Source organism: Ricinus communis, chromosome 4, assembly GCF_019578655.1.
Source record: "Ricinus communis isolate WT05 ecotype wild-type chromosome 4, ASM1957865v1, whole genome shotgun sequence".
In the NCBI taxonomy this organism is placed as follows: Eukaryota; Viridiplantae; Streptophyta; class Magnoliopsida; order Malpighiales; family Euphorbiaceae; genus Ricinus; species Ricinus communis.
This window is the reverse complement of record NC_063259.1, coordinates 23,498,517-23,525,892: the sequence shown is the minus strand read 5'-3', so window position 1 is coordinate 23,525,892 and position 27,376 is coordinate 23,498,517. Positions and strand designations below refer to the sequence as shown.

At 30.9% G+C, this 27,376-nt stretch overlaps 2 protein-coding genes and 1 non-coding gene across 3 annotated transcripts; 1 reads left to right on the top strand and 2 right to left on the bottom strand.

Annotated features, from left to right (window-relative positions):
• Positions 1-6,621: 6,621 nt before the first annotated feature.
• LOC8269509 (transcription factor TCP12) lies at positions 6,622-8,605 on the bottom strand. The gene has a single exon (XM_002524354.3). The coding sequence runs from the start codon at positions 8,376-8,378 to the stop codon at positions 7,029-7,031; it is 1,350 nt and encodes a 449-aa protein (XP_002524400.3). The 5' UTR covers positions 8,379-8,605; the 3' UTR covers positions 6,622-7,028.
• A 7,954-nt stretch (positions 8,606-16,559) lies between these two features.
• LOC112535638 lies at positions 16,560-16,667 on the bottom strand. Its single transcript, XR_003079722.2, has one exon. It is a non-coding gene; the product is annotated as a small nucleolar RNA R71 (small nucleolar RNA).
• Positions 16,668-21,908: 5,241 nt separating this feature from the next.
• LOC8269510 (aspartyl protease family protein 2) lies at positions 21,909-23,618 on the top strand. The gene has a single exon (XM_002524355.4). The coding sequence runs from the start codon at positions 22,058-22,060 to the stop codon at positions 23,423-23,425; it is 1,368 nt and encodes a 455-aa protein (XP_002524401.1). The 5' UTR covers positions 21,909-22,057; the 3' UTR covers positions 23,426-23,618.
• The last annotated feature ends 3,758 nt before the right edge of the window (positions 23,619-27,376 follow it).

Sequence of the window (27,376 nt, the reverse complement as noted above, 5' to 3'; positions counted from 1 at the left end):
GACAAAAGCTCTTTAATCTTAAAAGTGATAATACCACTCAAGCCACCAATTATACAATTCAATTGTTTTATACAAAAAAGAAAGAAAGAAAACAGGCCATCAGAGATTGGTGCCTTTCTCATGTCTTCTGTTTAACTTTCTGTATGTTCTTCCTCTTCTTCATACTGCTGTGCCTATTGACATTTTTCTAAAATTCCCTTACAGGGGGTCAAGCACTATGACATAATTATAATCAACTCAGTCTTGCGGAGATGAAAGCCAGAGTGGAAATTCTTTTTTCTCGCGACCAAGTTAGTATTTAAAATTAAGTCATCTAGATTAAATTGCATCACTTAGATATATGTTTATGGATTTATTATCATTTCTTAATTATAATTAATGCCTAAGATGTGGTTTTGCAAATTGGTAAATAAATGTTTTGCCATGATTTGCTTCTACTTTCTCTATTTGTTATACAATCTGAAAGTAGATCAAACAAGACTTATGCGTAGAGGGAACTGTCCTGTTAAATCTTTGTTGGTTTGAAGGAGGAAGAGAAAGATATTAGGTTGGGTTTAAGGAGATTCTGTAACGAGAATATTTAGTATAGATGTTAGTCAAGTAATTCCATATTTCAGTTAGTTACAATATATAGTTATGAAGCTTGGAATTTCTTAGAGCTCCAAAGAAAGGTCAAAGAAGGCAGGAAATCAAAGATATACCTCAAAAGGTTTCAAACAACTGGAGAAGCAATAGTGTTGAAATGCAGTTTCCTCCCATATGTTATAATGTAGTTAGCTGGTTAAGTGGAGTAGATTCCATACGAATTTTATTTATATGTGATCTAATGAGCCGTAGCCCTTCCATTATATTTGTCCTAATAACTCATTTAATACTCAATTGAGAATGTAAACTCAAAACCTCAATCTCTTAAGAGTGACTCAGTATAGAAATAAGAATGTAATTTCAAAACCGGGATAACTTAGTTTCGTTTTGATCATAATATTTTAATTTTTTTCATTTTTCAATTTTGGTTATAGTTTAGTCACATTAGTAATAAATATTTGACATATCATGTTCTTCTCTCTTATTAATTCTTTGCGCATTGGTTATTATTTTCACATGTCAATTTTTTATTTACGAAATGATTAAATTAGAATATAATTAAAATTTAATTATTTAAATAAAATAAATTAAAATTTTATAAATAAATGAAAGTAAGTGTAAAATTAGGGACTATTTCTATCATTATCTCCTCAAACCATCAATTTTCTAGGAGCCAATTTTCTTGTCACCTGAGTTAGGTAATGTATAGTTACTCTTTTGACTATTCTTCTGGACCAACTTTTCACTCTTTTTAGAAGGATATGAAGCTATATGACCAATTATCAGCCTGTATTTCTTATAATGATAGGTTACCTAGATCTAGTTCCATAGATTTATAGGAGAACCCCTGCTAGGTGTTGTTCAATTTCTTGTTTTTATCGATAAATCTAGCAGAGTTGTATTAACTGATTCATGTAGAAAGGGATTGAAAAAAAAAAAAACAAAAAAAGGAAAAATAAATAGGCCACACAAGCAGGTGCTAGAAGAAAGTAGCGGTACAATTGTAATAAAAGACTGGGATCAGAGGCAATAGGTTTTATCACGAGAAAAGGGAAAAAAAAAAAAAAACAAAAAACAAAAAGAAGAAGAAGAAGAAGAAGTAGAAGAAGAAGACAAAGAAGAAGAAGGAGAACCTAGTATAGCTGCTAGCTGCTGTCCAAACTCCAGATTCAGGAGCAGTAAATGGTTGTATTTGCAAGAACGTCTTGTAGCAGGTTCATGATCAAGGGTCCAATATGAACTGATGATGCCTGAAAACATAATAGAAGGGAACTGAAGACAAGCTGGAAATTGGAGCATTAACAAACATTTTCCAAGCAGCAGTTCATCACCTCGAGAAGGTATAGATGCCGGTAATTAGTACTGAATTTTTCACCGAATCTTCCTATTAAAACTCGCAAAATTTTAATATCTTGGGGTAAGGTCATTTTTTAATGTTTTATTTCCTGCGTTAAGATACTTATAATGGGAGACAGTAAGCTGATCAATTCTCTTAATTAATCAAACTCAATAATTTTTTAACTAGACATATAGTTAGTATATGTTAGCACTTAGTACAAATTAATTGAACTTAATTGTCAAAAGAACTTTTAAACTCTATATTTATTATCAAATCTAGCACCTAATTTTTAAATGTCAGCACTATATTTTAATATTATTTTTAACTTTAATTTTTAGTAAATATTTATCGAATTTGCTAATGTGGCATGAACTGTAATGACAATAAAAAGGGATTGAAGTAATATTAGAGTTATTGACATATTTCAGTACCAAAATATTAATTTAATATTTTTATTTTTTAATTTTAAAATTTTATTAATTTTACATGCTTAAATAATAATATATTAATAGTGAGAGTGCTAAATTGGTTTCTCCTTTTCTTTATTATCATAGTTAATGCAACGTTAATAATTTTGGTTAATTATTTTACCGAAAACTAAAATCGAACTTCAAACTAAAATTTAACGATAAAATTTAAAATTTAAAAATTATATGTTAGATTTGATAACAAGTTTATAATACAATTTCTTTTATGATAATTCAGTTTATTAATTAACAGCGTTATTAGAAATAAGAAAAGATGATGGGGCCAGTTGTCAAATTTTGCTTTATAAGAAATTAAATTTTGCACATAATTTTTCCCAATTATTTCTTGAGAATTTTGAAGAAAAATTCCTTTCAAAGTTTTATTTAAAAAATAAAAAATCCATAATTCTATCAATATATTATATAAAAAATAAAAGACCATAAAAGGAGTCTTCCTGACTGTTTTTTTCATTCTATATTTTTCTCACATTTTTTCCTTCATCCTCTTATTTATTTTATTTATATATTTATCTTTTCCAAACTCAATTATTTCTTCAATTTATTTTCAACTATTAAAAATCATATACTCTTTACTGTTTTTTTTATTCTTCTTTTTTACTTTTTAAATTTCTCCAAGTCCTTCAACAACAAAAATATTACTTTTTTAAGATTTCATAAATTTAATTTTTTATAATCTTTTAAATTTTTATGCTTCGCTAGTTAAATTTCTTTAGATTGCATTGTACGTGAATTAGAAAAAAATATTAATTTTTTTTATCTTGAATTTAATTTATCTTGATCTATTCTTGAATATTTTTCTTTATTGTACTTATTAAATGTTTATCTTTCATTCTCTCTCTCACGTTCATTTTATTATCTTTTAGTTTGAAAATATAATATTACATTTTAGTCATTTTGAATTTTTTTTAATACTTTGAATTAGTTTTATATTCTCCATATTTTTTTTAATTTTCATATTCAATTCAATTTTTTTTATAAATACAAACATCTTTAACATAACTTCACTAATAAATTATCGCTAACATTTTTAATTCTAAAATTATTAAAGAATTTACCACCGGTTTACTGATGAGTAGTTTATATTTTCTAAAAACTATTAAGAATTATCAATGGATTACCGACTAATTTTTTATTTTCAAAAGAATATTTAAAGGCTTATTGGCAGATTATTGATTAATATTTTTTATTTTTAAAATTACCAACGAATTACTGATTAGTATTTTACTTTTAGAAAAAAATGAAAATTGCTCATACATTACCTACTTATATCTTTTAAAATTTTAAAAATATTAAGAATTTATCAATGAATTATCAATAAACATGTAATACACGACCCTACACTGATAGGTGGGAGCAACGGGAACTAACACCGTAGTTACACACAATAATTAACTAGCCAACATAATTCTATAATATTTATCACATTAGGTAACACTTCAAAATCCTTAGGAACTTGTGAACCGGAGTTATAAAATAAAGGTGACAAAATGATTTGAAAGGCTCATCGGCATGTATAATTAAATATTACACCGTCCTAGAATAGTAATAAAAGATATTAACTAAGATTGCTAGCCCAACCTCCACTAAAGCTTAATTTTGAAGAAGTGAAAACAAGAACAACACTCAAAAGGGAATCTATTCTGAACAAGTGTAGATTTTTAATAGCTATACACTTGTTCAGAATTGTAATTAAAATAAAATAATATAACTTATGAGCACACTTTTTTATTTTTGCACAAATATATATATATATATGACATACCATATAAATAATCTAAATTATTAACATAGAAATTTAAAAGTTAAGATGAAATGATAATAAACAACGAAAGAAAAATGGGTGTTACAAAATATTTTTAAAAATATTAGCAATTTATGAATGGATTATCAACAATCATTTTGTTGCTAAAATATTAACAATTTATGAAAATTAGAAATATTTTAATGAAAACTAAATAACGATTTACTGATGAAATGTCCTTCTATAATTACCGATAATTTACCTTTCCAAAGGTAAATATTTCACCAACAATCATATTACCCATTAGTCACGGTCGTCGGTAAATAGAACTTTCAACAAAAATTTTGGTGAAAATTGCATTAGTAATTGGTAGTGAAAGTAAAATGGTAAGGATGCTGCAATGTAAATTTTTAGAGGTATCTGTAATTCTTTCATTAAATATTCGTAACATTATAAGTGTTATTATAAATTGGCTCTCTATTCTTAAGGTGGCCTCGCCACATTTATACAAGAAGATTTTATTACATAAAGTAAGATCCTCTATAATAGATATCTGATTAGAGAGTGAACCAAATGGAAGCTGATGGATATAGAAATCAAGCTTAGAAAAACGATTCAATAGGGTGAAGAATAATCACTGAGGGAGGAATGAATTGAATTTCATATTGAAACTAAGAAAAGTGTATACATTCAATTGCAATTTCAAATATAGATTTCAAAAAATCTAATAGAAAATGATATTATAAATCATAGAATAATAATGAAATACACGATCAACCAACATTTATAGAATTTGAAACTTAGATCCTGTTATTTTTCCTTCTTGACTCAAAAGATCCGTGAATTGGAATTCTAATGGAATATGAAAAATTTCCAAAACAATTGACCTCAAAAGTTCTCTAATGCATCAAGAAGGCTAAGCTGGACAATTTCTCATCTAATTTCTATAATTGATTTATTTTAAACAAGCTTTTGGAATGTTTTTTGGACAGACATCATAGCATTGAACTCTTTCCTGTGGCAGATCTCTAAAAAATAAAAATAAAAGAACGAAAGAAAATGAGAGGTGAAATTCACACAAGATTTATGATATGTAATCCATATTTCAGATTGTTCCCTATCTTACGCTTGCCATGATAGTGTTGCTACAATGTCTTAAAGTCATACCTCTGAAATCTTCTATTTGAACAAAAATATGTCGAAATGTGAATAGCTGATTTTCCATTTACCAAAATCTTAAACTCGTTTGATTGAAGACAACTAGATATATAGTTGTCATCTTTCCATAGGATTTTCCAGAAGTCATATATAGAGATTAAAGAAGTAATTTCGTTGATCCATATAGGGTTCTCTTGATGGCATGGATTTTGGCAAATAAAAATTGCATAAATGCAACCAAACCCTATACAAAACTTCACAGATATATTCCATTTGTACAGTTACAATTTCTTGCTCTATGCTATTTTTCAAATTTCCATAACATCAATAAATATAGAAAACAATTACAATCAATGGATTATAGACTATATTTGGCACATTATAAACTTCAATTTGTTTTGAGATGCAAGAATATGCTTGTTTTTAGAGGGACGCTAGAAAATATGCTTTGGAGACTTGAAATCCATGTCATATGATAATCTGTCACTTCATAGTCTTTCCTATCTTTCTTCACCATAGAAGTTTGTAACTAATGGCAGCTTTGTGAAGAAGATTAGAATATACCACTTTTTAAAAACAAATTCTTATAGATCTTAAATCAAAAAGAAAAATTCTTATAAATATATATATCTCTACCTGGAATGATTGGCTGCCAGCCCCATATTGCCTAGTCGAAAATCATTTCTATACAGGAGATATAAAACTATTCTTGTATACTCATCTAGTAGTTTTAATTTTTGGATGAAGTGATTCTTTAATGTAGTATCAGAAACTTTTGGATGTAAATAGTTGTTTAGCAATTTTGAATGAAACTCCTTTTTACATGTGAATAAATGGAAAGATATCAAAGAGATGTTATATCAACAGCAGAAATTGATGCAGCGAAATCATACAATAAAATACACTAATGGAGTTTGATATTTATGGTTCTTACTGTGCTTCGTTAACCTGGATCACTTAATTCCTTCTGGAAATCAACTTCCTGGAAATATAATGGAGCTTCAACATATATAGTGCATGCTTGGATTAGTCCAGCCTCACTCTAGGAATGCAGTTGCTCTCTTTTCAGTTAATAATTGAGGAGGATATTGAAGCAGTCCTACCTTTCAATTTCTTGAATGAAGTGGCCGTTCTCAAGATTTGAATCTGAACATATATATTATACCCTTGCAGAGCAAAATCCAAGAATTTTAACATTGCACCTTGCAGTAGCCCCTGCTCAAGATGAAAGTTATATAACAAGAAACATGCTCTGCACGGTTAGTTATTTATTTCGCATCTACTTTTTTTGAAAAAAGACGTTGTGTCTGATACTTCTGAAGTAGTAAAATAAATGAATATGAAGTCACTTAAAGAAAATTAGTGGCTTGATTGTAAGAAGCTAAATATGAATTTAAATTGGTCTCCTGAACAGAAGTTTCATAATGATAATAAGAAAGCAAATTCAATAATAACTAACACAATAGCTTGATAGTAAACACATGGAGAAATCTTAAATTTTCATCCGACATTTTTGCAACGGACTCACGGCACAGTAGTTGAAGACAGCCAAACTTCTTTTTTGGGTTGATAAGATACATAAGAATTTTGACTCTTTGAAGTAAGCTTCCTTACTTACTAGCGGCATTAGTTGGATTGCAGGAGAGCCGATCTTTGTCTGAAGTGAGAACGCAAACCAGTGTCTATGGTGGTCATGGGAATTGGACCAGGGTTTTGCTCATTTGAATTTAAAAAGTTCATGAAATCCAGAATTAGGGTTTTGTGTATCTGAAGTGGCCATGAAAACTGAAGTAAGATTTTGTTCTTGGGAATTTGGGGTTGCCATGAAAATTGCATTAGGGTTTTGAACATGGGCATTACCTGTTGCTGATAGCTTCATGTTGGGCATTGAATAATATCTATTATTGTTGCTTCCATTGCTAATAATGTCCCAGTTTCCAGGAAACCCTGAAAATTCATGATCCTCGAAATCAGGCCCACTTGGAATTACAGCGTCCTGGGAAATATCGAAAAACGAAAATGATACAGTTGAATTTGTAAGCCCCAAAATGGTGCCAGGTTCTTGATCTTCTGCCTTTTCTTTTTCTCCTTCTTGATCACTAACCGTCTTCACTGCAGACTTCATTTCTTGTTTTTCACCATTTTCGAGAGTGCCAGAGGGCAGTAACAGCTCCAAAATGTCAGGGTTTGATTGAGAACAACAATGTTTTGATTTATCAAGGCATCTGTGCTTGAGTTTCTCTTTTGTTCTTTCCCTTGCTCTTGCTCTTGCCTTGTCTCTGGACTCTCTAGCAAGAAGATTAAAGACTGGCTTATTTGGCTTATTATTATTTGATTCTTTGCATCTTTGCTGTCTTACAAATGAGTCACCCTCCGTTCCCATACCTCTCTTGTCTCCATTATCTTCTGTTGTCAGTTTGGTACCCGACATAACTTCACTCTCTGAAGTAGAAGAAACACTTCTGCTGCTACCATCACTATCACTACTTCTCTTCACTTTAGGGTAACTGTCTGTTAGTTCCTTGATTGCTGCCTTTGATTTCGTGAATAGCCAGTCAATTGTTTTGCTTGCTTTATCGAAGCCTAACATGTCTTGTAGATCAAAGAACTTCCTAGCAATTTGAAGAGACAACCTCATTCTCCTGTCTCTTGGCCCTTGAGCTGTATAGATCTTGCTGTGCCTGTCCTTTTTCCCACTTCTCTTTCGAGAAATCGGCTGCTGTGAAGAAGCAGTACTGCTACTTCTCTTTATCTTTTTATTGGTTCTTGTTGTTGCTTTCTTTGAAGCTGCAAGGTTCATATGATTTTCCTGACTATTAGTCTCTGCTGCCAAACTAATGTCATTGAACCCTAAAATCTGCTGCTGCTGCTGTGTTACGAAGTCACTTAGAAGCAAATCACCATCATCAAGAAAGGTGGAAACAGGGAAATTCAAGAATGGCGGAGAAGAAGAAGGGTAGTCTTGTATTGAGCTAGGGTTTTGATAAGTGTCAAAGAAGGAGGTACTGACGGTGGTTTGGTTGGTGTAAGGAAGTGGATTAGTAAAACTATTGCTCGAGGAGTACATGGTTAGCTTAGCTCAATAAAAACAGTTGAAGAGCTAGAGCTATTGGGCAAGGGAGGGAGGTGTTTCTGAAAGCAGGTAGAAGAATAGAGGAAAATTAAGCTACTATTTATAGGACAAAGAAACCTTTCATCTTCATAATCGTCCTAATTTAGAATAAAGTAAAAATGTCACACTGAAGGAAAGAGAAACAACATGTAGCATAGGAATGCGATTCAAAGCAGAGGGGAGGGAGGAGCTATGAAAGTGAGGGGATACAAAAGAAGCACCAACACAGCACTGTCTAACCCAAACCCCTATTCAATGACAAATTCTATAGATCCCTACTCAAATGGTGACACTTCACGTGGGTACAGGTGGTTGCTTGATAGCAACCATACTTGTTTAAATGTTTCTTTCTTTCTTTCTTTCTTTCTTTAGAGAGAAAGAGAGAGAAGAGTTTGTAATCTGTGTTTGTGTGTGTAGCTGCTAGGGGCAGTGACGTAGAGATTGGCCACCTCTAAAGGGAACCTAGTTAGAGGGAAGGACAAATAATATCTGTTTAACACCAGCAGCAGCAGAGATAGAGACATGTAAAAATTGAGCCAATCTTGCTTTCTTTTTACCGCCATGGAAGGCCAGAGTTTCTTTGACTGGAAGACCAAAAATGTCACTTTTATTTTTCGACTCTTCCTTTATTAATTACATTTATACATTTCCCTTTAAAAGAAAATTAACAATTTACAGATAGAGTTTTTAATATGTAACTCAAGAAATTAGCAATACAAGTTCCTTAAGTAACTACAACTTTTATTGGAAATTTTCTTGCAAGCTGACAATAAAATTCTAATATTTTCATTTTATCAATAGTAAAGTTTTAATATTTAAAATAATTAAAAACATTAAGGACTGAAAATCATCCGCCACTACCAAAAAACAAAATCCTAACCCATCAAATATTTTTATTTCATAACATATTGAATCACCTCCTCTATTTTAGAAATTAAAGTTTCTCTTGAACTCACAGTGTTATCTTTTTTCTTTTCTGAATTCATTCTTCATTTATACTGTTGCTGGGTTGATGTCAAGATCCCAAAAAAACAAATATTAAATGGGATTAATAGGTTCCAAAAGTGGTTTAATTAAATTGTTAGCTTAGTCGATTATCAGTAGTTGTAACAGCAATTAAAGTAGAAAAAGGGAGTCATTTAATCATACTGGAAATCAATATGGAATATTTCTTTCTTCTCATGTTATTTATCATTTTTCTTTTCAGATTCCTTTTTGCCTTCTAGAAACTATTTATGGCCTATCTATAATTGGGTCATGACAGTTTTCATATGATATTTTCTAATAATAGAAATTATTTTTTTTAATTATGAATGGAGAAAAACATGAAATTAAGAAGTAACTATCCAAGGCCGAAGGGCCTACCCCTTATACCTCTGAACCTATAGTATTTAAGTCTCTTAATTCCATGTGAAAAAGACCCCAACACGTTTGAGAAGAAAAATGACAGTTGATATGGTTTGACTGTTCGGTTAGAATTTTTCTCTTTTTTTTAGTGATAGTATCACTAATACTTCTTTTGCGATGAACAGAGTGAGAAATCTGAAAATGAAGAGGAAGGTGGCAATGATCGATGAATCATCGTACCAAAGCCCACTGATTATTTTTCACTTTTCGTTTTCTTTCTTGTCTCTTACATGTGAAACTAAATTATTCCAATGAATTGGGATATTGAAATCCTGAAAAGAAAGAGCTATATATGTTTTCTTTTTCTTTACATTTTTCCAAATCGGGAAAATATGAATTTTTTTGACACTTAATGAAGAAATTCATTATCACAATCATCGATTCTTGTATTCAATCTTCCATATGTTTCTCTGCCTTCGTTTATCTCTCTTCTTTTTTTGTGTGTGTATATGATTACCACAGGAGAGCTAGCTGAGTTGTAATACAAATCCGACAGCATAGTCAAGAATTAGATTTAATTGAGCTGAAAATGACAAATTGTTGGTTTGTTTATAGAAAGAGAAAAAAGGGTTTATTTTTTACTTTTATTAATCCCAGGACACAAGTAAAATTGCTAAAAATTGACACTTTTTCCGTTCCTTCTCTCTCTTCTATATATATACACATACAGGTAGCCAACGTCTTTCTCACCTTTTTATGTTCAAACAAAGTAAGTTCATATATGTAAACAGGAAAACTAATAATGTGGTCAGTGTAGAGCAAAGCTTTTTTTAACTCTCCTTTTAACCTACAGTCATCTCATGCATACTTCCACTAGCTTAAGTCTATGGAATTGATATGGCATAGCAAAATCCCCTTTTATAGATCCCTGGAAATGTTTCCTTTATTTGGCACTCCCCGTGCAGTCTCCCTTCACATGTTTCTCCTTCCCATGAACAAAAGAGAGAGAGCTTCAAAGTTTCCTCTCTTTCCTCCCAAAGTCATTTGACTCATAATATACATATACAGTAGTAGTGTTTATCAAGCTTGGTCCTTTCCTTTGTACTCTCCCCACCTGCTCATGAAACCCTTTTTCTTTTATTTGTATATTGCTTCTTTGTTTTGTACATTACGGATTCCTCATAATAATAACATAAGAAATCCTATTCCTATGATCTAACCTAAACTTTTAGTTATTGAGTATCCCTAGTTTCCTACTTTTCGTAAACTGCTCACAGCAGAATAGAAGCACAGTTGGATTTATTCTTTTTTCCTTCAGATGAAAGATTATTCATTTAATGGCCTCCAGTTTAAATAACATCTCATCCAATTAAGTTGCAAGAAGCTTGTCTCCTTCCTCTATCAGTAAATTTCGTCAACGCTTCTTCACCGTATTTATTCATTCAATCATTCGTCAATTTTAGTTACTATGTCCATATATAATATGATACTCGATATTTTTTTATTGAATTTGCATATAAATTATATTATGGCTACATAATACTAAAGGAGTAGATTACCGACAGCTTACTAATTTTTTTTACAGAATTAAAAAACTTAATGACGGATTACTTACAATAAAATCCGTTGTTAAATTGCCTTAATTTTAGAAATATTAAAATTATCTTATTAATAATTAAATAATAATTTATCAATAAAAAAGCTATTGTCAATAAATATTGATTATATAATAGAGTATTAAATTATGAACCAAAATTTTAAAATATAAAATTTTTGAATAGTTGGTGCGTTCAGTTCTATTTGAATCAAATTTTATAAAATTATAAAAAAAATACGTTAAATATTTCACATTTTCTTTCTTTCAACTCTTCACATAATATAGCCTTTAATAGTTTATAAAATTATTCATTGATTTTGAAATATTAAAAAATAGTTTTATAATAATATTAAATTCTACAATAATGTAGCAAAAAAATGAGAAAAAAAAAATATCGACTACATAGCATTACTGAAACCATAATTATTTAAAATTCCTAAAATTGAAACGAACCAAATAGCGACATGAGCTAGCCACCACTTTCACTACTTGTATGTGGATGGCAGTTCCCTCTGCATCAAACACGGGGAAGTGTGCATAATAAAACATGGGCCTCTCAGACTCAGTGTGCATAAGCATATCACATCTCAGATAGAGACGTAAATGAGTCCAATTTTGAACAAGTCCAACTCAAGTTCAACCCTAAATAAATTAGTTCCAGTTTAAATCCTAGTTTGAATTTAAGAACAACTAATGAATTTGAACTCGTTCGAATAGAGCTCTCCACTAAAGTAATAAATTCATTTTTCTTAATTTTTTAATACTTAATCATTTAATTTATATCAATTACTTAATCTTTTATCAATATCATATAAAATTATATAAACTTTACGTATTTATAAATGAGTAATAAGTAATTCTAATGTACTATGTGTGTACCATACCATATACATTTATGAAAATTGTTGTTATTTTAATTTTATAATTTATTGATATAATTAAGTACTAGATTAGTTAATTATATATAATGCTTAGTTATTGACCAATCAAATACATTAACTTTATTTATTAATTTTTTTTATCTATTTTTCCAATTTAATTAGCAGTATTTGAATACATATAGATTCATTTATATATTTTTCATTTGTATATATAATTAAAAGTTATATATGAATTTATTAACAATTTATATTAATAAAAGGACATATAAAATAAATAAATTATTTAAAATAGTACGGATTGATTGTCTAGGATTAAAAACTAGATGTATAATAGTATAATCCCGCAACGGTACTCTAGAAAAATCTTATAAGAAATACCTATACTATAAAATATAAATATAAATATTTAAATTATTTACATTTACAAAATTTATACTAAAACTAAAAAGTTTTATTATACCTTATATACTATAGCAGGATAAAATTAATCTAGTAGATAGATAAGGTTAATATACCTTCTAGTGAGGTTGCAAATTTAAAACATTCTTTACATATATTAATTATATATTTACATTTTTTTTTAAGTTTAAACTCGATTAGACCGATAAACTAACTCGAGTCAATATAGAGCATGTGTTAGACTCGAAAAATACTCAAAATTAATTGGTGACCTAATTTGAGTCAACTAGTGAGTCGGTTCAGCTCAGTTATATAACATTTAGGAACCATTGAATTTCTCAAACAAGAAAGGACTTTATAAACTTAGTGATGGATGCATATTTACAATCTTCGAAATGTCTCAAGTTAATTTGAATCTCCTCCCTGATTGTAATTTAAAAATAAAAAACAAGTCCTTCACACAAAAACTGAAGCTTCTTGCACATATGTATACAGATTATCCTCAGTATCTATAGCAACTTTGTGGATCCAATGAATTGAAGGAAAGTAAGTTATGCTATAAGATATTTGCGTATCTTATTCTATTAAATCTTATGAACAAACCCATTTTAAACGAGAACATATAGCCAGTACCAGATTGGCGTTAACTTTCTTAAACAATAAATTCGAAAAGGAAAATAACCTAATTTCATGACAGGAAACATGTACCAACAATGTTGCAACTAGCATGGTTTTGAATCTTTGATTGGCATATTATGAAGATCAAGTTGCTTACACTGAACCTCCATTGCTGACCTTTTTAATGTCAGATAGTTGTCGTAATTGCGCGCTCTCACTAAAATTTGTTGCCCAAAAGCCAAACATACATGTATCATGGCATTATGCAAACACTAGAACAAAAGAGAAAACAAAAAACTGATTATAGGGTAGAAAATAAGATATTTGTTCCCAGCTAACATTTTTCCAACAGTGATACATCCACCTGACAGATCAACTCTTCCAAGATCTGTTTGCATTCCAGTGGGGGCCCTGGCATAATGTGAATGTTCAACATATATTTATATATAGAGAGAGAGCTTGATGGCTATCGAGTAAGACTCGATAAAAGATAGAGACGAACGGGGTTGAAAAGCACTTGTTGTCACTTCTGTGGTTCCAGTTCTCAGTTTAGGTATTCTATTTCTACAAACAAACTTCACACAAACTCTTAGCAAAATATTTGTTGAATATTCGTGTATGCCCATACTTATATGCTAAATTAATGGATATGAGTGACACGTATTATATATATTAAATGAAATGTGCGTTAATCATTCAGTTTCAAATATAAATATTTATAATACATATCACTTACTTATTTGTTATGATGTATATATTAAAAAAGTCTTGTCTACATGTTAATATTACTATAAAATATGATTATTTCATGTATAAGATAGGTCATATCTATAATTTTCATAATTATTAATTTTAAGTCCCGGTCTTTCCTGACATTTTCAATAGAATTTTTCCATAAAATTATTTTAATAATATTTTCGGTAATATTAATGAATACTACTTAAACGGTTCATTTTTTATTCATATCAGCATTTCGTATAGAGGTTATTATCTCAGCAATAAAATCCTTGCACATGATATACTATATTTTTATTTGTCTCTAATTTTGATATAATTAACATATTTTTTTATGAATTACTTATTTTATTAAGGTATATGAGTGAAACATAATTTACTAAAAAAATTGTATTTCATTTTTATTCAAATACTATAATTATACAATAAAAATTATATACTATCATCTAATGTCTATTGGTGTACCAAAAGTCCTTTTTCGAAATGTTAAGAGAAAATATTGTATTTGGATTAACAGGCAGTGCGACTTATCATGGTTGAAACTTTATTAAAAAAATTTAAAATTTAAACACTTGAATGGTTATTCTATTTAATAATAAATGTTAATTATTAAATTTAAATTTAATAATTAAAAATATACAAATATTGCCCTCTCTATCTCTAAATTGAACATGAGAGTACTATTAATTTAGGTTTACGGAACAAGTTGGAAACAATTATTATGGGAAGTATGTATCAACTTTTTAATTTTCCAAAACAGAAAATAATACACATCTATAATTTAATCAGAAAAAAATTATGTCAAAGTAAAGCTGTTGTAATACACATCTATACTGTTACACTCAATTGAAATTACCCAATTAAGTTTGAATAGTTATTGATAGATTCATATTATATATATATATATATATATATATATATATATATATATATATATATATATATATATATATATAATTAAGATATTTTAGTGATTTATTGGTATATTTTATTCATATAATATATAGAAATATGTGTTTATTACTATACTTTAGCATTCTTGTCTAATTTCAAATAATAATAGCCAAAATGGGAGAATATGAGCCAAAAATACGTCAATGGACTTTAATTGGACGGTGGTTGTAAAAGGCTTGGAATAAAGACACGTGGACTACCAAAATTGCAGGCCTAACCGAATTTATCGAGGCCCATAATAGAAAAATTAATTAGTTATAATATAATTAAGAATAACTATCTTTAGATTATTTATTTTATTTAGGATAGTTAAGAGAATAACTATAGATATGTTGTGTTTAGAGAAGAATTCTAAAAAAGGAATCTCTACAAGTAGTGGAGATCGATTAAACCAGGAGGATCGACCATTCTTCTCTCGGCGAATTCTCTACAGTTCATCTTTCACAAACACTTAGTTAGTTTTGCATTATTCTTTCAAGGATCAAAGAAGCTTTTTAGGACGTGGAGAGTGATGACCAATTATCTTCACCCCTTGAAGAATTTTTGAATTTTGTGGGAGCTTTTTAATTTTCTGTTTTATATTTCCTATATCTTTCTACTTAATTACAATGACCGTTGTATTAAATATGTCAGGCTAAACTCCATAAGTATTTAGTTTAGCTTTTTACTTATGTATATACCTTATTTATTATGAGTTTAATGAATGATTTCTTTACCTTCATACATGTATTAATTTCATTTATTATTCTTGATTGACCATCATATCAATTTAATAGTAATATTTGTTATGAAAATCTTTAGGTTGAAAATATTAGAAATATCATCTTTACTTTAATCTATGTGAGTATAAGAAATCTTGGTTGCATCATTAGCTTGAATAATTTAGGAAAAAGACACATCACCTTCTCATTCATTAGATTTGGACTTAAAGAAAAATAAAGAGATTATTTCGTGTGTTGCATGTTTATGTATTTTTGTTTTGTCTTCAAATTTTATTTTTAAGTTTTTAAATCTGAAATTTTTCCTTTGATTTTATATGCCTAGCAAAACAACAAGATTAGGTGATTCATCAACTCAAAATCCTACAACTTGAGATCAATTGTTAAAAAGGCAAAAGGAGAGCAAAAAGTAGAGAGTGAGTTTGTACCTCTAAGAGAAAAAGAATTTGAAGAAAAACTAGAACAAGGATTTGAAGAAGAGGTTGAAATAATGGCTAATGACCAAAAAGAAGTTGCAGCTCAAAGGCTAATGGTCATGAAGGATTATGCTTGTCCCATAATTGATAAAACTATTTCATGCATAGTTCTAAGTGATGATGCATATAGGAATTATGAACTTAAGAACATTCACTTTAATATGCTTCATTCATTCTATGATATGCCTGCTGAAGATGCATTAGCATTTATTAGGAAATTTTATATTATAGTTCATACATTCCCATTATTTGGACTAAATGAAAACCAATTAAGGATAAGATATTTTTCTTACTCATTAAAAAAGAAAGCAAATGCTTAGTTAATGACCTTGCCTCCTAATTCTTTGAGAACTTAGGATGAAATATGCCAAAAATTTATTAGTAAGTTTTACTCGCGTCAAAAAACCAAAAAATTAAGGGCTGAAATTTCTAACTTTTATCAAAAGAATATTGAATCCTTTCATGAAGTATGGGATTGCTTCAAATCACTTTTGCTGCAATTCCCACATCATTGATATCTACATCTTGTGACCTACCAATCATTCTATGACGGTTTAACACAATAATATCAATGTATGGTTGATAATGCAGCTGAAAATGCTATGTTAGAAAAAACTGCTGACGAAGTTTATGATATCTTCAAAAATGTTAGGAGCCAATTATAACAAAAGAGTGAGAACAAAAAATATAGCAGCGAATGAAGTCATGTCTAATAATGAGATGGCTATGTAAGTAGCTGAATTAACTAAACAAGTTAAGATACTTGCTTCAACTAAGAATGTATCAAGCAATGAGGTATGTGGTATATGTGGTGTTTATGGTCATGGTGCTAATGTTTTCTCATTTTGTGAGACTTATGCAGGAAATAAATATAAACAAAAATTTGATGAAATTTTATCAGCCTAGACAACCTAGGAATAATCCATACTCCATCACTTACAACCCAAGTTGGAGGAACCATCCAAATTTTTCTGAAGAAATAATTATTACAACCCACCATAAATATTGAGGAACCAAAATTAGCCCTAATATCCAAACCAAGAGCCCCAATACCCAAGAAACTAAAACCCTCCATTCCTAAATCAAAGACAAGCTCTTCAAAGAAAACCAAATTTGGAAGAAACACTTCAATCTTTTATGACAGCTACCCATGATAAAATGGAGAGGAATGAAAAGAAAATTAATTCCGTAGAAGCTTCAATGAAGCGATTGGAGACTCAAATTTGACAAATTTGTCGAAGCTATACAAGAAAATAAGAAAGAAAATTTACCAACTCAACCTCAGCAAGCTAAAGCAATCATTATTCTTAAGGATGGTAATTTATTTGATAATAATGTTAAAAATTTAATTGAAAAAGATTCTTCTTATGCAGGTACATCAAAAAAAGATGGACTAGTTGATGTAGAAATAACTAAAGATAGTGTATAAAAAGAAGAAAGAGTGAAGCCTAATTTTGGATAAAAGAAGAAAGACAAAAAGACTAAAGTGAGATCATAAGCACATATATCTGCATATTGTGTATATAAAACATACTAATAAATTACTAAAATGCTTTCATTATATATACATAATATGAATCTATCAAATACCCTCATAGTTAAATTTTTATTTGTCTTCAAGTAAATAGTAACTTAAGAATTAATCTTTATAAAAATAATGAAGCATTTCATATTCAGTTTTAAGGCATTATTCAAAAGAATATCACTAATGCAGAAATTATACAAATCCAAAAAAATTTGAATCATAAAAAATTCTTAAAGAGATATAAACTCAATCATAATTTAAGCATTCATACTTTACACATATTTTACAAGAAATAGCCTAACTCATTATCAATATGCACAATTCAAATTATAATAATCTTATTCAAGAGATAAACTATTCATTCACAAACAAGAGATTGATATGTATTTATATTTTTTACTTGCTTTAGCTCTTCTATTTTATTTTCTTTCACATAAAGAAAGTAATAACTTTATAATTGTCGAACTGGAAAATGAATTAGTACTTATACAATAGATTTATGGCTGTAGTCTCATAATTGCATTAAAATTTCAAAGAAGAGTTATGAATATAATTATATGTTTTTATGTCACGAGCTTATATTTATAGCTCATTTTTTATTGGGCACATTTAAAAATAACATGGTAAATAGACTATATTTAAGAATTTCTCAATAAATATGCCACCTCATTATACTGCTTAGAAACCTGCCACATACCACATGCCACTTGGACAGAATAGTTAATTGAACGTGCAAATAAAACATGGGATGTTATTACAAGGTTAGGAAGAACAGAAATGGGACTGCTAATTCTTAATCAGTAATTTTTCTTTAAAAAAAAAAAAAAAAAAACTGAGATGATAACGTTAGTTAATTTGTGTCGTAGTATGTGATACGAAATTTCCCCTGACCCAAGTGAGAAATTAAGCAAGAAAGATAATGAAACAAGAATATGATTTTAGTCTCCGGTTCGTATCAGTGGGCCCAGACCAGTCCTAAGACCAGAAACACACTGCAGCTGACATTAGCAGATTATGAGTAAAACTATGTGTTATATAATTACGACGACCTTTAACCTCCATTGCATTGCAGGATATCAAATCAGCACATCCTTTATTCTACATGCAGAAGCCTCTAGGTGGCAGCACTAACTAGCTTTCTTATTGGTCCAAGCCTCTAGGTGGCACCAACTAGTTTTTATTATTATTTTTATTATCAGTTAAACTTGGCTTCGATTGAAATCAGACAAACAAGAGAATACAAATGGGGAGGAGATGTAGCTACCCAGTTGCTTTAGCTATCCAGTCTGCAATCTGATTACATCTCCTGTTAACAAAGACTACAGAGCCACCGACACAAGAGTCCAAAAGGGGAAAAATATGGTTCACAATAGCTTCAATCTCCTAGATTTCAAAGCATTAACTAACCAAAGACAACCGCATTCGAAAATACAATGAGGAAAATGCATAGAGGATGCTGATTTCATACATAGCGCAAGCAAGAAGCAGTTCCAGGAAAGTCCGCCAACACCACCATCTTATCAGCCTCCCTTGCACCTTCAAGACCTCAACAGGATCTTCCCACACTTGTACATTTTTATTTTACGTTAAAACTCTACTATGACGATGCTTGGATGTGAGATGAGTTTCTATGAGGCAAAAGAGAGTTAGAGTTTAGTCATGCCTGCATTAAAATGAGACGTGGCTAGGGTTCTGAAATATTACTTTGAACTTGGTTGGTCGCTACTTCAGTTCTTGCATCATTCAAAATGGCTCCGGTTTAACTGTAGATATTATTTGTATTATTCGAGTTCTACCGTTGGATTTAAGAAAATTCTTAAGTGAGTATATTGCAATGAAAAAGAAGGTGACATATATATATATATGTCCGTATATATGATTATAGCTGAAATTATATTATTCGATTAACATAACTAACAATTATTTATGTGTCAACTTAATTGTTACAGTTCCATCTAAGTGTAAGTCAAATCGGATGGCCGCATCTCATTGGTGTGTGTGAGCTCTTCTGACAGTACCCACTAAAATTTCCCTTAGGCACATCAGCAAAATTTGTCATTATTGTAATGTCGTGAGCTAAACAATCCCACGATCAGCTGTGGTTTTGTTTTCTTGCTTTTAGCAACAAACATAATCAGGTGACCTCTAATTATAATATTAATCAATAAATTAACAAAAGAAAAAGATTCAGCAAATCCAATCTAATAAGAGATTAACATAGTAAACAAATTAATTTGAATACCAAAGTCACATGTGCAATGATCAAGAAAGACATAAATCTAAAACCCTCTCCATCTTGCTTCCCGGAAAATACAATAAGAAAAATCATTACATGTGCACCGTCTTTTTCAATCTAGTGAAATACAACAGAAACCAAAGTCAATTAATATTAGTATATAGTGGGATCTCCCTAATCTAGATTTAGAATTTATTCCCCTGACTAAATCTTTTGCTTCAAAATGTTCGGCTCTTGAAGACATCTACATTTGACTTTGTCCCTTCACTCACATGCTACTCTCGTGCATGTTCCATGCTTTCTAGCTACCCATTATATTAATATATATATAATTATTATTTCTTCAATGCACAAAATGCTGTAGTTGAATGGCACATGAGGAGGCTGCTTCATTCTAATCCTTTTGAAATACAGTGGAGTGGTTTATTAGATCCTTAAAGTATGTTTATGTTTATATTTTATCTAGTCCATAAAGCATTATTTGTATTTGCATCAAAGATTCTTTTTTTGTCTAATCTGATGCATATTATGAAATCGATTTATTTTTATCTATTTTTGTGCTTTAAATTAGATTAAGAAAAAATTTCCTTAATATTAATAAAATAAGTAGTTCGCAAACCAAATAAAATGTAAATATATTCTAAGAGCCAATGTCAGAAAATGAGAAGTTGAGGGACCTGAAGTTGGTTTTCCAATGAAGTAATAAATAAAAATAAGGGATCAATTTGTTATGTGGCCTGCGAGTGCGAATCCAACCTAATGAGATTGTAAGATACAGGGCCTGTATTAGGACATGCATTGGGCCAGAGTATTGGAGTAAAGCCCTACACACCAAGATTTCTTGGTCCTTTCCTTTCTAATTTTTGCTTTTTTAAGGTAATTGTTTTTCTGCTACTAAATAAGCAAGCGAGGAAGCATGTTCTTCTCTGGTGCTTCAGTTGCACAAAACTACAAACAAGCGAGCACCATTGAAGATTAGGCTTTTAAAAATAAATAAAATCTCTTTAATGACACAACCCCACACTCTACAGTGTTGCTGACAGTCTGAAACCCCTTTGAAATTGGAACCATCCATGGATCCGTTTGCTCTAGTTTTTCTTGTCAGGCCTACGTTTATCTTCAGGCCCCTCCTTCCCTACTCTAATTAATTACCAGTCTGAATTTTCACCATCTTTAATTAACAGTGTAAATCTTGTTTTTATTTTTTTTTTGCTGGTCTGTTAAACACATCAAGATATTGATGTGAATTACACACGTTGGGTTCAGCTTTCTCTTTGGATTCTGCTATCTGATAAGACAAACTACTCAAACAAGCGCAATCATGATGTGAGCATTCCTCATCCCCAGGTGGAGATGCTTTCCTCCTCATGATAATTTTTCTTTTCTTTGTAAAACACACGATAACTACTGTAATTAAAACTTGTTTATACATTTTAAGACAAACATTCAACTATTACGGCTATTTTAAAACAAATATTCAATTGTATTTTAAACTGCTTCTGTTTCAAGAATAAAATCATCACATTTCTTTTAAGAATTTTTTTTTTTTTAGAGGATTTCAGTATGAATTAAGTGGTATTAAATTAGATATGAAAAACTGAGAGTGACTGGATGATAATAAAAATAACCCCACGGGGGTCTCACAGTTGTGCAAAAGCTTCTTTAACTAATCAAAAAAAGAAAAGGAAAAGAACGTTGGAGCAGGTGTAGCTTTTTATCAGCAGTGTGTCTCTGCTGTGTGCAGAAGCAGAAATAAAATGATTTTTATCAACAAAAATAAAAAAGTTTGATCGTCATCCATCATCCTCCTCTCCTCTTCCTCAAACAACAAATTTGCACTCATTACTACAATTGAATACCAGCTGGATATTCCACGTGACAAGTCGTTATTGGCTGATAATATTGGCTTAGGGACATCTTCATTGGATGCCGTAATCTAAACTTTGAATTTGTTTCCAGTTTTAAGTTTGCTACTGACTTAAATTAAATACAATACTTATAATTTTGGAGTTTAAAACAAAATGAAAAACACAGTAATTAATTCCAAGTTGAAACTCGAAACACCAATAACCCACGTATATAGAGTACGGCCTTTTTAGTGTCCAAAACCGCGTCATTTTCTCTCTCTCCAAGACTCCACACTAGCAATGGTGTCACTCCTCTTCTTCTTCTTCTTATTGATAACTCTCTGCCCCTCCTCTTCCGCCGCCGCCAACACAACAACAGAGTATCTGAAACTCCCATTACTCCATAAAACCCCTTTCACATCTCCATCCGAAGCACTAGCTTTCGACATAAACCGCCGCCTCTCTCTACTCCACCATCACCGCCACCAACAACAACACAAACAGAACTCCTTCAGGTCCCCCGTCATTTCCGGAGCTTCATCTGGCTCCGGACAGTATTTTGTATCGTTGCGCATCGGTACTCCACCACAAACACTCCTCTTAGTAGCTGACACTGGTAGCGATCTTATATGGGTGAAATGCTCACCTTGCAGAAACTGCTCACACCGCTCTCCAGGATCCGCATTCTTCGCTCGTCACTCAACCACATATTCAGCAATTCATTGTTACAGCCCGCAATGCCAGCTGGTTCCACATCCCCACCCTAATCCCTGTAATCGCACGCGCTTACACAGCCCTTGTCGATATCAGTACACCTATGCTGATTCTTCTACAACAACTGGGTTCTTCTCTAAAGAAGCCTTGACGCTCAATACCAGTACTGGAAAGGTAAAAAAGCTTAATGGTTTGTCATTCGGATGTGGGTTCCGGATCTCGGGTCCGAGTCTAACCGGTGCGAGTTTTGAAGGTGCTCAGGGTGTAATGGGCTTGGGTCGAGCTCCCATTTCTTTTTCTTCACAATTAGGTCGTCGTTTCGGTAGCAAGTTCTCCTATTGTCTCATGGACTACACTCTCTCTCCTCCTCCTACTAGTTTTTTAACAATCGGCGGCGCCCAAAATGTCGCCGTTTCAAAGAAGGGAATAATGAGCTTCACGCCGTTATTAATTAACCCCCTGTCACCTACATTTTACTACATTGCTATCAAGGGTGTTTACGTAAATGGGGTAAAGTTACCAATTAATCCTTCCGTTTGGTCGATTGATGATTTGGGTAACGGCGGCACTATAATTGATTCAGGTACGACGTTAACGTTTATTACGGAGCCGGCTTACACAGAGATTTTGAAAGCGTTTAAAAAGCGGGTTAAGCTACCGAGTCCGGCTGAGCCAACGCCGGGTTTTGATCTTTGTATGAACGTATCGGGTGTGACGAGGCCCGCTTTACCCAGAATGAGTTTTAACCTTGCTGGTGGTTCGGTTTTCTCGCCTCCTCCGAGGAATTATTTTATTGAAACGGGTGATCAAATTAAATGTTTAGCGGTTCAACCCGTTAGCCAGGATGGCGGGTTCTCGGTTTTAGGGAATCTGATGCAACAAGGATTTTTGTTGGAGTTTGATAGGGACAAATCGCGGCTCGGTTTTACACGTCGCGGGTGTGCTTTGCCGTGATAGGTCGAAACGACTCCGTTTATTTTTCTTTCTTTCTTTTTTTTTTTTTTTTTCCTTAATCGGATTTTTAATGATGAATTGTTGGGAAAATATAAAGTTGTATTATTTTTGGACATTGTGATAATTATTTGCCTTTCTTATTTTATTAATATATGATGGAGGAAGAAAAAAGAAAAAGAAATTGGGAGAGGAACATTATTTCATTTAAATTATTATTGCTATGCTTTTTTCTTTTTTTCTTTCTTTCTTTCTTTGTTTGTGGGAGTAGGGGCAATGGGGAACGATCCATCTTAAAATGGTGGTGTTGGGGACCTACGAATGAGTATGAATGTTATGATTGGAGAGAAGTGCACATGAATTTTAAATTGGATAATGACATATTTGATTTACTCTTAAATGTTGTAATAACAAGAGCAAGATTACCTAAGACGAACAACTATTTAATTTCGTCAAACCAATCAAAGATGGCTCTAGTGTCGCAAATGCATTTGCTACATTCCTAATGAATTATGGAATTACAAATCAATTCATGGTAATAGAAACTATATTTTCATGGGGCTAACAGTTAATGAATCATCTTACTTAAAAGTGTTATGAGTTAATAATAAGCCAAAGATTGAGTACTTGAAGCCTTCATTAATTTTCCATCTCACTACTTATTAACCTATTTATTCGTTTATAAAATCTTTTCTAAAACTCTAGATAATAACATTTATAAAATTAGTTACAACTATATTAAATTTTAATAAAATAGATATAATGTATTAATAAAATTTATATTAATCCATTTTATCATTGAGGCCTAATTCGAAATTTTATTATTAAAGTTAACATATTTTAGAAAATAAAATATTTCTTTCACTTTTAATAGTTATTTTTAAAAAAATTAATACTTTTTTTTTTTCATGTCTTCTTTGTTTATATAACAAATTTTATTGTGATTTATTTTAAATATAATATTCATTTCATACATACAGTTTTACCATCATTATTTTAGGTCTAATAACTCCAAGGAAATCCTAAGTTTTAAATTTTTTTTAACAATTTTATTTAAAATTCTTTGAAATTTTTAAAATTGTATTCAAACTTAAGATTTCTTACAAAATCACTCTCGAGTAATGCTTCGCGACTAAGATGTTCAATTGGCAGTAAAAAGTTAATAAATATTAAAACAAAAAACTAAAGTTTGTTGATTCAACAATTTGGTTTCTTTAAATACCCATTCAATAAAAAGAAATCAATTCTTTTTCTTTGATACTATTTCTCTTTTCTTTAGAATTTGTTTATAATCCTAAGAAAATAGCTCCAAAACACTAGTTGAGGAGCATCAACATCTTAGCCAGATACTATGTTTGGACAACGGTTTTTAAAAAAAACCTTAAACAAGATTTGTTTTATAGTCTAAGTAATTGATAATAGAATAAAATTTGTATCATTAATGTGGAAGTTAAATAGAGGACTAAGATTGCACGGAATATGCATATACTGCACAACAACTTGAATGGAAATACGTCATCCCCCCCATTCCCATATTTATTAGCCTTTATTCCCCGTATTCTCCCAACTATAAATCTCAAAAAATGGAAATGTCCCTCTTCCTTTCTTTCTCTCTACACAACTTATCATCTAAAGTTCATTATTTAGGTCACATGATTTACAGTGACCTGTAAATTGGGGTGCAGTTCTAACTATAGATTAATGGCTACTGGTGGGAGATACAAGGGAAGATAAAAGAATACATATACATGGAAATACCTGTTCAATTTGACTACCAGCTTTTAAGGATTTTCTTTTTCTAATCTCACTTTATTATATTCTATAACTTAATAAGTAATAATTAATATAAAATTATTATAAGATTTAGAAATTCTATTACTCCACCGACTTTATAGTTTTATTTCTTTGGTAAATTTTGAAAATCTTTCAGAAAAGTTATTCATTTTAAAATTTACAGTTTTATTTTTCCGATAAATTTAAAATTTTCTCAATAAAATCACTCGTCTTAAAATTTTTTATAGCTACATAGCCAAACAATTAAAAAAAATTATCTCACTTGCTATCAATCATTTCTTATCTAAATATGCAACTGGATTTATCCTTACCTTCTTATATTTTAGAGTGTTGTCATTTTAAAAATTTCTCTAAAATCAACTCTTATTCACACATTCTATGTTTCCTACCATTTTTTCATATTAAGTGTTACAAATTCAATTATGGATATAATACACTGAAAGCCGTATTAAAAACAGAACTTTAAACAACAACCGTTGTCTTACATCCAAAACCCTATTATGTTCTTTTCGTTAATCTATAAAATCTTCTAGACTGGCAAGACAGTAAAGTAAAGCCCCCTTATGGTCAAACCTGAGGTAAATTTCATCATAAGACTCTTTGTATTTTAAGTTCATTAATATTTAGTCTTTTTGTATGATTTGGGAAGGGTTTCACTAAAAATATGATATGATATAACAACTCGACATAAATTTAATTTATTTTTTTTATGAGATTTAACATTAATTCATATGAATCGATCCCATAATCAGTAGAAATTATGGGAATCAAGAAAAAAGGACTTGTACTATATTTATAGTTAGAATATAAAGAGCTTTGTGATATAGAATGAAGTTTACCCAATAATAAAGCGGGAATGATGCATTACTATAAATATAACTTTCTTTTTTTCTTTTATCGTTTTCCAAACTGCTGCAGGAGGAGGCATAAAGCCAATGGATCTTATCAAGTTATCAGGCAATTATATTCTCTTATAACTGGAGTTGCTATTCCAGTTCCAATTGCAATCCTGATGGACCCTAAATTTCAAGCAATGGTCAACCTCAGGTTAGATCAGATTCAGCGTAACCAAGCACGTTTTCAACAGGGGACCTGGAAAAGTCATTGACTCGTTAGAAGTGAAAAGGCTGCCATATTGGCTTGATGGAGAGACAGCGAGGCTTAGAAAGTTAGAAGTTAGAAAACCTAACACGCATGACAAAGAGTTATTGCATATGAAGAGAGATGGGGAACTAATAATATTAATAATAGAAATAGTAAAGGGAAGAAGAAGCCTTGGGGTTCGGGGAATGGTCATGTGAGAGGAATTAGTGAAGGGAAATAGTTTTGATCCAATCTTGACAGCTGGTTCTGGACTCATTTTAGCTGCCATGACTGCTATTTTTCCTTGTTATATAAAAACCCTTCTTTTCTATTTTAATGGAAGGTGGAAGATATGGGACCATTGTACATGTAGGGATCGTTAGGACAGACAAACACCCACAGAGAGAGAGAGAGAGGGAGGGTACCTTGTCTTTTTCTTTCTATATGGCTAACTAACAATCCTCCCTATTATCAATGTCTGTCTGTTAATCTGTCGTACGATGAACATAAGTTAGTGTAACAAAGTGTTTGCCATCAACTTGATTCGAGCCTAGTGTGACTTTTTCTTTTATTATTGTTTTTCTCCCGTTTACTGCTAAGCAATCTATGCAAAATAGAAAACAATGGGGTCTAATCCTTCGTGCGTGGGGCCTCGATCCTGATCTCTTCAGGCTCCCTAGTTTTCTTCTTTTAGAATCAGTTAAATGTTTTCACCTAATGACTTGCAGTTTTTAGGTTTCCAATTATTGACTGCTTAGCTCCAGCACTCCACCAAATTTAATTAGACGAGAGACACATAAACATGCAAATCTTCCGAATGGCCAACAATTCATCATAAATAATAGTTAACAGAGTGGATCTCCCTTCCCTCTGCTACAAATCCTAGCCACCCAATGTTTGAGCTCATCTTGCTGCCACCGCCGGCGATTATAACGCCCGCCAGCAGCCCCTCTTTTTTCTTTTCCTACCATAGCATCTGCAAATTCCAAAGTTCAGCTCTTATATTCTTTCTTTCTTTACATGGTTCTTTATTTCTTTTTGGTCATCTCTTTTGCCCTGTTTTAGTCCTGAAAAATG

What these genes read in the sequence shown, in the direction of transcription:
- LOC8269509 (XM_002524354.3), bottom strand. Translation starts at nt 8,378, where the DNA reads ATGTACTCCTCGAGCAATAGTTTTACTAATCCACTTCCTTACACCAAC.
- LOC8269510 (XM_002524355.4), top strand. Translation starts at nt 22,058, where the DNA reads ATGGTGTCACTCCTCTTCTTCTTCTTCTTATTGATAACTCTCTGCCCC.